Below are 14,229 nucleotides of genomic sequence, written 5' to 3'. Positions count from 1 at the left end.
AAATATCTTAATTTTTTTTGTTTTAATGTAGAAAGAGGGGAAAAAAGAGCGAGCTGTGGTGGACAAGGTGTTTTTTTTAAGACTCACACGGATTCTGAAAATCATGGTCCCTAGAACATTTTGTAAGGAGGTAAGTCTTAAGAAATTATAATGTTAAGTGTTTAACTTTTAAGGTTACATGAGATCAGAACAATAAAATTATAAAGCTTTTGTTATACTACAGATCAAATGTTTTTTTGTGTAGGTAATGAAGACTAAATTTTTTTTTTTTTTAATTATCTATTATCATTGCAAGTACCCTTGTTATTTGGTGCCAGATTTTAAATAGTTTCCTCTTGTTTATGAAATAGTATTTCATTATATTTTATGTGAAATACTAGAGTACTTCAGTGCAGCTACCCTAAATGGTGTTGTTTTATTATAGCTAAATTCTGTTAATAAAATATAGATATGGATGTATGAATCATAAGATACTTATAAAAAATAGCTTAATGCTTGTTATTTTCTTGGTGAAGTTTTCTCTTTCTACAGCCCTCCTGATTGAAGAATTATTTAAAATACAAGCTTCTCTGGAAAGATTTGTGTATTCCCCTCTTAATCAGTTAACAGTTCAGTGCTCATTTGACTTTTTAGCAGGGGTTTGCTGAGTGTAAAATGAATGTGAGACATTGGATAGATCTCTGGGAGTTGGTAAGGGAGATACCAGGGCCTCACTTGGCCAACCTCCCAGCTCTCTCTAGGCCTAGCCATGCTGCAGACTCATGTGACACATGATCTTTGAGAATTATAAAAATCCAAATTTAACCCCGGTTCACTGGGGGTTTCACTTAGAAATAAACTCTCATAGAAATCACAGAAGATTGGAAGTAGGGATAGAGAGACTAACTGATTTAGGAAATAGAGAAATGATAATACTGCATATGAATATGTGGAGTTCATACATATCATGAGGTGAGGGACTGCCTAAATCAGTGCAAATCTTTGGTTTCTGACATATTCCACAAACCTACTAATCATGGAGATAGTCGTGATTCTAAGGACATCCTTTGTAGAAAAAGGCGTTTCAGGATTGTCAGTAATCAAAGTTTGCCAGATTTTGCTAAAGTGAGACAAGTAAAGTTGGTACTTATTTCAAGGAAAAATTAAGCTGAGAACAGAAAATGAAGGAAAAAATAAACGATCTTTGTCTAGTGTTACCTTTATATGTCAGATGATTAATTTAGGATTGAGACTGTATTTAAGGTCTGAATTAAAAGTTAGCATTACAGTTAAAGTGACATCTACATATAGTGTTTATTACAATTAAAAGATTCTTTTGTTGCCAATTGCATACCTAACTTTCAGATGGTGGCTGGGGTAGGAAGATGGGATCTTTGCTTTCTGGCAGATTTTGGGGTAGCAGCTATCACTGCTCAGTTACAAAAGCTTTCTTTGATATTGTCTTTTCTTGTGGCTTCATTATTCTCTGTTTATGACTCCCTGCCTCGTCTACACCTAAAGTGCTGTATTTCCTAGTACCTTCACCTTTTTTTAAAACAGTATTTGTTTTGCAAAAATTACATAATAGTTGCAGTTGCCACTCAGCACCATAACTTTGACTTTAAATATATTATCCAACAAATGTCCCTGCTGCCACATCCCTCTTCCCTGACTTTAGCTTCTACAGTACTGTCATTCTTCCAATTTAGAAGAGTAAGTAGGGTCAGCTTTGAATGTGTGTGTGTGGTAGAGTTTGGAGGATAAGTTCTCATGTCACCGAGAGAGAATGGACTCCTGACTCAGCCTCTCATCTGTTTTCCTCACTAATCCATCTTCCACAACAGCATTGCTTAGGTAAAATTCTCAAAATGACACTTTTTAACGCTTTGTTTAATCCTGCTAAATTCTGCTGGATATGCAATACTGTTATTCATATGGTTTCAGTCTATTTCCTATTTCTCATTAAATCCTTTATCTTTTTTTTTTTTCTACTCATAATCTTCCTTCTCTCCTTTGTTTTCCTTGGTCTGTTTAATGTATTTCTAACATCATAACCCTCTTTCGTCACTGAGGCCTTCCTATCCTGCCACTTGTTACATGAAGTGATGCAAATATACTTATCTACTATGCTGTCTTCTTTTTTATGTGTAAATCTTGTCTTAATCACTAAATTGAGGGCAGGGCAGTATTAGAGATTTTTCCAACAAATTGAGCCAAATTTATTCCATTAGGCCAATTTTAGCCTTCGGTATTTGCTTAACTGTACATTAATAGTTACTGTCATTTTTCTTTATTAGACTTCTGTACTAAAAATATAAGACCATCACAGTACACTGTGACTCAGGGAATCTAAGTGATACTGCTAGCTTCTGTTAATTGTATGAAGGCAAGTCATTTGACCTGCCTGGGATTCACTTTTGAATTCTGGATGAGAAAGTTAAATTAAATGATGTATTAGGCTTTTTTCATTTATATTATATTTTTAAATTCTCTTAAAATTATATTTAAAAATTGCCTATAGGTAAAATGTCAGCCACTGTATTGAAGCTAGAATAAAGATTTGAACTTAAAAAAATCCTTACCAAGGTAATGTTTCTTTTAACTTTTAAAAATGCATTTATTTAGTTGACTATACCTGGTTTATTTTAGACAGGTTACTTGGCACTTATTGCTGTTATGCTGGTGTCTCGAACGTATTGTGATGTTTGGATGATTCAAAATGGGACACTCATTGAAAGGTACTTTTCTATTCACCTTCCTCCTATATGTACAAAATACTAATTTGTCTCATATTTAACATTATCTTAAGCAAGAAATAGATTCTCAATTAGGTGTAAGTACTTAAGTCAAATTATATATTTGTTCATTTACTTAACAGATGTTTATTGAGTATCTCCCATGTGCCAGGCACCATGCTACTCTGTGATAGGGATACACTGGTGAACAGGAGAGACTCTGTACCAAGCCCTGCAGAGCTGACAGTTTATAGAGAATTAGGGACAAGGAAACAAAATGCAGTATAATAAATGCTGTAGCAGGGGGTTAAAAAAGTCACCAAATTGGATGTCTGAAATTAATGAGATAATTTGGAGGAAAATATCAAAGCATTTCAGAGAATCATATTGAGAATGTTTATTAGAAGTAAAAAAACAGTTTGTAGACATTTCCTTCAATTTCTGAAGTTACTGCTTTATGTTTTTTTCATTATAGTCTTTGTACATATTATATTATCACTGTAACTGATAATTTTGAATTTAAAAACTTACAGTAACAGTTGGGATATTAACATTTATCTGTTAAAGATTTTATTCCTCATGATACCAATTTGAATGTCAGAGTAAAACATTTTTCTTGGAATTCTGTTTCCTGGTATGCAGTATTTTATCAGAAAATTTCTTGAAATACTTAATCTAATAACTTTTTGAATCTTGATTTGCTTCTCAGGATTTGTAGGATGAGGAAGGACGCTTTATGCACATGTTTTCGACTCTCTAGGAGAATAAAGAAAATGATTTGCATAGGATTAAAACCCTAACTACGTGCCTCAGAACATGTATAATTGTGTAGGCTCTTGTATTCAACACAGGTCTTCCTGAAACCTGTACTCAGTGCCCTGCCTTGTTCTTCTAATCAAAGTAATACATGAACACAGCTAAATGTCAAAGAGTCTTACTGGACTTAATCACAAACACATCAGTTCTGTGCCCCATTCTTCCACTTGTAACTTCCATTCCCGGAGCCAGTTGTTTTCTTTTTACTGTTCATCTCTACCTCTGCATTTCAGTGTAACTTGTGTTACTGTCCTAGATTTTTCAGTTTTAGAGAGTATGCATTTATTTCCTACTTTGCAAGATGAGAATTAGCTCTTTTATACTCCTACCCATGCCCATCCTCTTGTGTTTTACTTTTTGTCACATTTTTTGTTAAGTCAGAATTTATTGTTTACATGATTTTGCCTGTTTACCACTGAGCCACATTCTGTACTTTGGTAGTTTCTTTGATATACAACTTTTTGTTTTTCCTGGCACTTAAAAATTACAAGTTTTTGTTTGTGCCTTAGTTCTTTGCCTACTTCTTACTAATTCAGCTCAAGCTTATTGACAACACTGTAAAATCTCAGTATTGTAATATGGTCATACACACCAGGTGAGCTTTTGATTTTTGTCTATTACCACGCCACCCTATACCTCTTGATAGTTTCTTGTCTTTCTGTCCTGATCTGTATTGATTGCACTTTAAGCCCATTAAAGAGCAATCCAGTTTGATTTTGCTTTAATTATGATCTTGGGAATTTCTTTTATCTTTCTCTTTTGTGTTAAATAACCTGTTTTCTGAATCCTTTGTCTTCCTTTTCCTTAGTTTACTTTCTCATTTTGGCACGTACAGTGTTTTTCTGAGAAAGGGCACAATGGAAGTAAATTTTTGAGACCTGAACTCTTATACTTGATTGATAGTTTAGCTATATTTATACATTCCAACTTGGAAATCATTTTTTGTTAGAATTTTGAAAGCATCACCCTGTTGTCTTCTGTAGAGCTCAGCAGTTCTCAGCCTTGGTTGCAGGATGATTAGAATCATCTGGGGAATTTTGAGAACGATTAATACCTGGGCCCACCCCTAGAGATTCTGATTCAATTAGTCATTAGTTTTTGAAACATCCCAGTGATTCTAATGTGCACCCATGGTTAAACACTGCTAGTCTAGCTGCCGTATTGGGTGTGGAGGCCCATTCCTGTGCCGCTTGCCCTTCCTTCACAGTGGATCTGTTTTTAACCCCCGTGGAAGCTTTTATGATCATTTTTTTTTATTGTTGATGTATTGCTAGTGTTTAGGAATTTTACTGAATGTCGCTGTGAATTGTTTTTTTCCATTGTGCTGGGCACTAGGTGGGCTCTTTTCAATTGAGAAACTCATTCTGCATTCTGAGAAATTTTCTTGTGCTTTTAAAAAATTCTTCCTCTCCATTTTTTTCTGTATTTTTTCTGGAATTCTTATTACTTGAGTGTTGGAACCCTAGGCTGATCACCTGATTATCTTATAATTTCTCTACTGTTTCATCTCTGACATTTTCTAGGAAATTTCTTTTTACTTTATTATCCAGTGATTTGTATTTGTCATCATTTTATTTCCAAGAGTTATCTGTTTGTATGGATGTCCAGTTTTAGAGCAATCATTCTTGCAAGTATGTGAACTTTTTTTTTTTTTGTAGCTTCCTGCATTGTTTATTTTTTCTTGGGCCTTTGTTCTCATTTTTGTTGTTCATGTTAGAGGCTTTCCTCAAGTTTGTCACTCTTGCCTGTCTATTCATCTTTAAAAGTGAAGGGCTGAAAAACTTGCTAGAAGCCAAGTGGAGGGCTTACGGATTGGCCTCCCTGAATGGTGTTCAGAGAGAGTGTCTCGTCATTTTTGTATGTGCCCTAGTGAGGCATCCTCTTACAAATTTTAAGAAGTTTGCCATAAACATAATTGAAGTGTTTATTCGTTGCTGCTAGCATATCAGCTTTGGAAGATCAACTTTATTGCTAAGTTCTGCTTATATGAGCTATGTGCATAAGTAATTTGAATCCTTTGTATAATGTAGAGAAGGCATATATGCCCTTTTACATGATTATAAAATTTTGTATTTTTTCCTTTGATGACTTTATTATCTAGGTACCATATCTGTTAATAAAAATACAGGCTCCCCAAATATAGCATTGTTAATAGCAAAAATATGCAGGTTATATCCACTGTAAGCATCATATTAGCTATCTGTGTAGAAAGTCGCATATTACATATAAAGAACCTTGCACAGCCTTGGTATAGTATAGAAGAGTACTTTATTTTTTAAAGTTTTTTCCCTTCTATTCACATTTTGTGACTTCATGTTTTTGTAATCCGAAGAATAATATTTGCTCTTCTAAACTAGGGATTTCCAACTTTAATTGAATAGATGCTCATTTTAATTTTCTCGTAGTCTTAATGTCCTGGAGAAAATGCATTGCCAAGAGTAGGTGGTACATTAACTGGTGATGATGGACAAGAGGAAGGTTATTAGCTAGCATAAGCCAGCTTGTAATTCTACTAGACAGAGTAATCAATTTGTTGGGTACTCAGTTTTAACATTTAGATACGAGGTAAAGAAAAAAATGAAAAAGACTATTTAAGAGTTTCTAAAAAACATTATTTTGATACTATTTAAACTTACAGAAAAGTTGCAGAAACTGTACAAAGAACTTCCATATACTCTTAAAAAATTTTTTTTTTAAGATTTTATTTATTTATTAGAGAGAGAACAAAATCAGGGGAGTGGCAGAGGGAGAAGCAGGCTCCCCACTGAGCGGGGAGCCTGATGTGGGGCTCGATCCCAGGACCCTGGGATCATGACTTGAGCCAAAGGCAGACACTTAACCGACTGAGCCACCCAGGTGCCCCACTTCCATATACTTTTAACCCATATTCATCAATTGTGAAACAGTCATTTTAAAATAAATTGTTAACTTTCTCCTTGATAAATATTTTTGAGCTTCTTTGTATGAGATCTTTGATATTTGGTTAAATTTAACATTTTTAAACATATGAATTCACAATATGGAGCATTTTTATTTGAAAAATAACACAACTCTAACGTGCTACTAAAGCTACATTATAAATTGATTTTTCTGTTTTTCCCTTGTTGCTTCTCCCAAAGAGGTTTAGATTCATCTGTTTCTGCTACATAAAAGTCTGAAAGAAAGTCATTCTGGTCCTTAATGTACATTTTAATATCCTTTACATCTTTTAGGCTTATTTGTTAGCAGTCGCTAAAGACTGTGGAGTATGGGCAAATTTTAATAGGACAGACTCCTTCTTTAAGGTAGAACCTGGAAATTCCATGATATGGAGGAGAATCCCTCCTACCTTGTTGCTGCTATAATGTAATTATAGAGATTTATTTTATTTTCACCCATTTGACTACAGGCATTTTAAAATCACCAAATTATCTTTTATAAAGATCCTTACATGTTTTAGAAGTAATAGGATATAAACTGTAAAATTACTCTTGATTATTATTTTTCTTTTGCAGCGGAATAATAAGCAGAAATAAGGCTTTATTCAAGAAACCATTTTTTAAATTTATAGCTGCTGCCCCAGTGGTAAACCATTGCTGAGTGATAGCATGTGCTTTACCAAGTTTTCTAATCGTGTGTGTTTCACAGCGTGGGCAGCACTAAAGCACTTTGGTTTTATGTGAAGTTTGGTTCAAACAATTTTAGTCTAAACCTCTAAACTTTTTGCACTGTCTTAATTGCTCTTATTTTTTTAATATTCTTATTTCTAGAAACAACATTTTTATGTGGTTCTATTGTAGCTTTTTTCTAGTTCAACTTAGGTAAAAAAAAATTATTTAGCACTTCTATCAAAATTGGACTATTAATTTTCCTATCAGTCTAAAGTAGCATTTCCCAAAGTATGTTCTATGGAATGCCAGCGATGGCAGAGGAAATGATCCGTGCTACAGAGCCCTCTCAGAGAGTTTTAATGCACAAGTTTTATGTTACGTTAAGAGCTTTGAGAAGGTCTTTGATAAAGACATGTGTTAGCTTTGTTTAACCCAGGTTTTCTCAAATTTACTTGACCATGCATCTTCTTTGCTCTAAAAGACCAGTTAACATTACTTGGCATTATTCACCTACTCCCTCATAAAAATCAGATTATTTCTATATCCGATACCGTATCATTTTTTTGGCATGTGGAGCCAGGTGTAAATCATTTAGTGCAGTGTTTTTCAAAATATATTTTACTTACATTTGTGAATGTTAATAAACATTCTTTGAAAAAAGATATGTGATCAGATAAGTTCTATCTTTCTCGTAGATCATAGATATATGGTACTCAGAGATCCTTTACTTAGATGATATAATGGTTTTCAAAAAGTAGTGGAATTCTTACTTAAATAAGTTCTTAATGGATATTTTTAGAACAGATAAATATGTAAAATAAGAACATAAAAGAGGACTTGGTCTAGTTGAAGTGTAATAACAGATCTGAAGCCTCTGGAGAACCATTCTGAGGCTCTAAGGAACCCCACTAGTCTACCAGAGAGGACTTAGAATTTAGTCCTCGTGTCAGCAGATAAGGCTCCACGGGCCAAATCCCACTGCCATCTGTTTGGGAAAATTTTATTAGGATGCAGCCAGTCTCATTCTTGGCTGTTTTTCCTCTGCAACAGCAGAACGGAATAATTGGAACAGAGACCTTCTGGCCCACAAAAGCTTAAAATATTTACTCTTGACCTTTTACAGTGAGAGTTTGCTGATCTCTCAGGCTATCTCTGCCATTAGTTCATCCAAATGAGCATCAGGATATTAAAATATTTAAAAACAAACACTAGTTTATTTCATCCATTTTAACCCATTGCTGGCTCTCTAAAGTTGTTAAAACCCCTTTTGTGGCAGCCGCAGTTTTTTTAATTTACCATTTCTACGAAGGAAAGAACTAAGGAAATCATTGTTATTTAATTTTGCTATTTAGAGAGTTGATTTTCAAGAAGCCTCTTTCAAATGATCAAATTTCAAAAGTTGGAAACATGTTTCTGCAAGAAAATGTTTTTCAGCCTCTTTTTTCTTATTGATTCTTCTGAGTCAATAAAAACTTCCAAGAGTAATTGTAGAGCTTTACAGGTTTTCTTAGTGTTAAATATTGCTTCTTTTGCAACTAATGCATTGCATGTGGTGGTTTGCAGTGGTATCATTGGTCGTAGCAGGAAAGATTTCAGGAGATACTTATTCAACTTCATCGCTGCCATGCCTCTCGTAAGTGGAATTCTTTAAAAATCTTTACATAGGGAAAAATTTGGATCTTACTAAAAAAATCTTCAGAGATTCTTTACTTCTTAAGTTGACTTTAAAGATTTATGATACTAAGTTCCTACTTCAAGTTTAGTTTTGTAACTTTTGGCAGAATTTTTCAATGTAAAACCTTTATACTAGATAGTAAGACAGGAGTTATTAGGTTGGGTTCAGTTTCATTGTATACATATGTGGATGTGTCCCTGTGTGTTGTTTCGTTCTAACCTTTAGGCCAGGGTTTCTCTGATGTTTAGTAGCATCCTACTTGATGGCAGTAGTGCCCCTCCCCCAGTTTTAACAACCCAAGATGTCTCCAGGACATTGCCAAATGTCGTGAGGAGGCTGAGGTGCGGGTAGGTGTGGTGGCAAAATCACCCTGATTGAGAACCATTGCTTTAGGCCATAAACTATTACAATAATTTGAAGCACTAACGTAGTTGAAGTGAAATTGGAATTTATTATCTGAATTTATTAAAAATAAAAGGCAGTGTTTGGTTAAATCATAAGTGATATTCTTAGCTTGGTTCTTTGTTTTACTGCCACTATAAGAATTTTAGTACTATAAATATGGAAGTAAAAAAAAAAGCTTGATTATAAAATCCAGCTAATTAGAAAATATGTCCGAGATTTAATAAAGCTTGAGGATACATGCACATGGCTTTTAGACCTTTAGAAAAATTGAGATAAGTGTAGATGTCATTAAAAGATCGAGATTCAGCAGACAACCATTGTTTTCTTGAGAAAATGTTTATGTAAATGTGAGTTTGGAACTATGGAAGAATTAATTTCAATATAATGATGGAAAAGAGAAGTAAAGATGACTTTAGAAATAATCTGGAAATGGTATTAGTTGGTATGAAATTTATAATATTTTTTTAAACAAATGCACCTAGAATTTCATTGTCTAGGGTCGTAGTGCTTGTAGTAGGAAACAGAAGATACAAACATAAATGTCAGGACTCTTTTGCATTGGATCCAAAGGGGACAGATTTGGCTTTTTGTTTGTTTACAAAAGAAGTATCAAGATGCTTCTCCTAATTAATGATATGAACATATTGTAAAATTGAGTTTCAAGTAGAGTTTTAATATATCAGCATAATATAGCCAATTGCATTTGGTTTAGCATGTTCTCTTTTATCTTTGTACACTGAGTAAGACAGAACTGAATTATATCAATTTGGACTATCAGTTATAAAAATCATAGGATTTGGGAACAGAGCCAATGCTAGAGAAATAAATTACAATTTTACAAGTAGAAATGTAGTAAAACCAGTAATATGTGTTTGTTTGTTTCAGATCTCTGTAATTAATAACTTCTTGAAGTTTGGGTTAAATGAGCTCAAACTGTGCTTCCGAGTAAGACTAACTAAATACCTCTATGAGGAGTATCTCCAGTAAGTGATAACCTATTTTTATATTAAAAATACTTGAATTGAATAGAAATGCTTATGATATCAGATAGAAGTTTTTCTTTTGTATTGGATATATTTTTCAAGGAAGTTCTCTTAGACCCAGAAGCATGTAGGCAAAGACCTCAGCAATTTAGACTCTAATCCTGGCTCTTCCTTTAATTTGCAAGTCATCCTTCTCCGGACTTGCTTTCTTGTCTCTAAAGTAAGGACAGTCTTTAAGGCCTCTCCCAGCTCCAAACTTTTCCGTTTCTATGAATTTGCAGTATGTGCTAGAATGTGATTTTTTTGTTTTTAAAATCATTAGTTCTAATGTCATTTTCTTACACCTGTTTTAGAGCTTTCACATATTATAAAATGGGAAATCTGGACAACAGGATAGCCAATCCAGACCAGCTGCTTACACAAGATGTAGAAAAGTTTTGTAACAGTGTAGTTGATCTGTATTCAAATCTTAGTAAGGTAAGTTTCTTTATTTTCTTTTTAAAAATTATTTGTTACTTTGTTGAGTTTTGAATCTTAGCAAATTTATATAGAATTGATTTGATGGACATAACAGCATATAACTAAGTGCTTTCGTAAGAAAATTAGAGTTGTTATAATAGTTTTAACTACAGTTATTTAATTTTCTTTATTATTTTTGTGAGGTGTTTTGGCCAAGAATGAAGAATTTAGTGTCTTATAAAGATTTTGAGTGAATTTTGCAGGCTGATTTCAGTAAAAACAGAAATCTGAATTTTTGTCACTTGACATGTGGACTTGTGGCAATTGTTAGAAATTGACCGTCAGTTTATGTTTCCAGTTCCATATCTGTAACACTAGGCTGGGACTTCTTCCTGTCCATTTCTGTGCTTCAGTATCTCTAATTCTAATAGATCATTTGAGTAATGGCCAAAAAGTCTTCACAAGATGCTAGTTGGATTTCAGTTTTCTAATTTCTATTTCCCCCCACCCCCACCCCAGAATATTGTCAGAGCTCTTGGGACTGAGGATAGGCCTTACCCAGGTTTCTTCCTGCCAGTTTCCTGAGTTCTTCCTCATCTTGCTATCTTATATCTCACCACCCTTCACAGCTTTTGCTGTAGTCTTCTCATTAAGTCCTCTTCTTTGCCATTACCTCCTGCCTTGTCTGGGACATGTATGGGGCACCGGCAAGATCATCTACCCAGCATTTCCTCGCCTCTTCATCTTAGATGCCCTGTTTCCTACTCTAATCCACATGGCTGCTCTTGGTCTGGGGTGGGAGCTTGTCTTAGGGTGGACCAATTATAGTATCTTTGTCCCTGGCCACAATTGATCAGATGCCCAGTCTACCCACTGCTAGACACAAGAACTCTCTACAAGGGGCTGGGTCACATTGTAAAGAATAGGAATGCTCCTGCTTTTACCATGTGGATGGAGGGAGGACAGGCAATTCTTAGAGAAGTGCCGTATATCCATAAGAGTTTCCCCCTCATGACAGGCCCATTATTAGGGTTCTTTTTCACTTCATGGCAAACTTTTTATTCAGCTTTCCAGAAGCCTTTGCTAACTGATTCCATACTCTAGGAACTCCGACAACTCTAAATTATTGATTAATTCAGCCTTCTTTTCTGCTCCCATTGCCACATTTTGAAGTTTGTTGTCTGTGTGTGTAGGGGCGGGGGAGTATATATACAAATTTTTGTGTAATTCTTTAGACATTGTTATGTATTCTTTACATCTTGGCACTTGAGCAACTCTACAGCTCAGGTCTTGTCACATTGGCAATAGGGAAAATATAAAATAATTGTAGTGGGCTTGTATATTTACTGTTTTTAACATATTGTTTGATCTGTGACTTAAATGATGAGTCATTTTTGTCAACTTTTAAATGTACTTACATTTTAAAAGTATGTCTAGCTTCTTGATAATTTTTAAGGCAAAAAAGAACAGGTTAATCTTCATAGAAGCCAGCAGAAAGGGGTGGCTATAGACTTAAAGTGAATGAATATAATGGGGGTTTTTTGAAAAACACTTCAAAATATGTACAAACTTTTGGTATGTCATTTGAGTTGTCTCTGTGTGTAAGGAGCAGTGTATTAATGTCTTGTTTTAGTTCTAGAAGCTTGAGTTTTATATCAGAAAATTAGAGGCTCATTCGATTATTTTAACATATGGATGTTGTGATAAAGTAATAGAATTAAACAATATTACGGGCAGGAAGAACCATTCGTTTTATAGGTGTAGATATATAGAAACCAGAAAAGCTGGTACTAGGTTTGAGGTTACATCTCAGGTCCTTTTTATTCACTGTCTTTACACTGCATTGAGAAATTACTATGTTACTAATGGTTAATTGTCATAGTAGAACTACCTGAGTTGTTGGAAAATGGTAAATGTTTTTCCCCTTGTTGGTCAGTAGACATTGGTCATGCTGTCTCTATTTTAAGTTTCTTGAGAATAAGAACCATTTTCTTTATGTATTTGTTGATCTATATACTGTTTATAGTACATTATATATGATGGGAACTCTCCATGTTGACAATTACGTGTTAAATGTTGAGTAGCATTTTATATTTATTGTGTTTTATTAGTTATCCCCAATCTACACAATCTACCTCTTTTTAATTCTTTATCTTCTAATATTTACAGCCATTTTTAGACATAGTTTTGTATATCTTCAAGTTAACAAGTGCAATAGGAGCACAGGTGAGTTTAATCTATCTTTTAAATTGCTGTAGTACTGTGTTGTAAATAGCTGGATTGTTTGTAGGAATTTTTATGTATCTCAAAGAATGTGTTTTTACAACATGTACCTAATAAAGTCTAGTTATAAGATAATACTGTATTAGAGACTTCAAAAAGTACTCTAATTTGGTGTTTGAATTTTCCTTAAGTCAGATATTTGGAAAATTTTTGTGGCATTAATAACCAGAAGTGCTTAAACATTGACATCCAAGTACTTATTGTTGTAAAGTAATGTCTAAAAAGAGATTTGGATGCAGCCATTTTAATATGAAACTTGAATTTTAAAATATCAGCAATGCCTTTAGATATAATGGTTTTTTAATATAATATGTCATTTTATAATTATATAAGTGGTTGACTCTCTCATGAGCCTTATTACCCTGTCTCTCTTATTTGTGTTGGTAAGAATGACCCTTAAATTTTGTCTCAGTATTCTCATTGAAATATAACTTTAGTCATGTAATATGTGATGTTACTCTTACATATTTATTACACAACCATGTAATACTATGACTGTACTGTGTATATATGTACATGTGTATGCATACACATCTTGTAGTTGATTAATATATAATTTATATAGTAGTTTTTGCTACTTTCCAGAACACTGGGGAAAGTAGGTTTTTATTTGAATTTTCTTATCTACCGTCCTAACCTTCTGCTACCCTTGTTTTTACTATAAGCAAGTGAATAGGCCTAATCCCTCTTATCTTTGTGCTGCGATATTTTTATGGTACTTGCTACATTTTTATAATACCTAAATATCTCTCCATGTATTCCTGTTATCTGATTCTGCATTTCTCAAAGGTAGAAACTGTTTTAGTTCTCTCCTTTGCCCATTCTTGCATTGACTATTGAAATGATTGAATCAATCATATTTAATTAAAAAATATTGAATACAAATTATAGCCCACACATGTTGTGCTAGGTAGTGGGGATAAAAAGATGAGTAAGACACAGTTCCAGCTGAAGAAGGTTTACAATCTAGTGAAAGAATAGACATTCAGACAATTATAATGCAGAATGATAAGTCAAGTAACAGAAGTTTGAATAAAATATTTAGTGTCCGGAAGAATTGGAGGTGTTATTTGAGTTGCTCTGAGGAGGATGAGTAGGTGTCCATTAGATATGTCAGGCTTGCCAGGCATAATACCAACTTCATTGAATGGCATGTTCAGGAAATAGTTTTTTCAGTATGGCAGGACATAGGATATAGATGGGAGTGAGGGAAGTGCCTGTGATGAGCTTGGAGAGGTCAGCTTAAAGCTTCTCTCTTGGGTTGGTCAATAGGTGATGAGGTTACTCACCACGTTAGAAGGTAT

At 34.0% G+C, this 14,229-nt stretch overlaps 1 protein-coding gene across 1 annotated transcript in view; it reads left to right on the top strand.

The window, feature by feature from the left end:
• The window catches only part of ABCD3 (ATP binding cassette subfamily D member 3), a 76,818-nt gene that overhangs the window by 29,133 nt on the left and 33,456 nt on the right, over positions 1 to 14,229 (top strand). Inside the window, exons 3-8 of the mRNA XM_032423252.1 lie at positions 32 to 130; positions 2,629 to 2,717; positions 8,684 to 8,753; positions 10,086 to 10,183; positions 10,537 to 10,660; positions 12,812 to 12,868. Of these exons, the coding sequence (XP_032279143.1) occupies positions 32 to 130; positions 2,629 to 2,717; positions 8,684 to 8,753; positions 10,086 to 10,183; positions 10,537 to 10,660; positions 12,812 to 12,868 (537 nt within the window). The remainder of the gene's footprint in view (positions 1 to 31; positions 131 to 2,628; positions 2,718 to 8,683; positions 8,754 to 10,085; positions 10,184 to 10,536; positions 10,661 to 12,811; positions 12,869 to 14,229) is intronic.

The sequence above is a fragment of the Phoca vitulina genome, unplaced genomic scaffold (genome assembly GCF_004348235.1).
Source record: "Phoca vitulina isolate PV1807 unplaced genomic scaffold, GSC_HSeal_1.0 scaffold2, whole genome shotgun sequence".
Lineage (NCBI taxonomy): Eukaryota > Metazoa > Chordata > Mammalia > Carnivora > Phocidae > Phoca > Phoca vitulina.
This window is presented reverse-complemented; position numbering and strand designations above follow the sequence as displayed.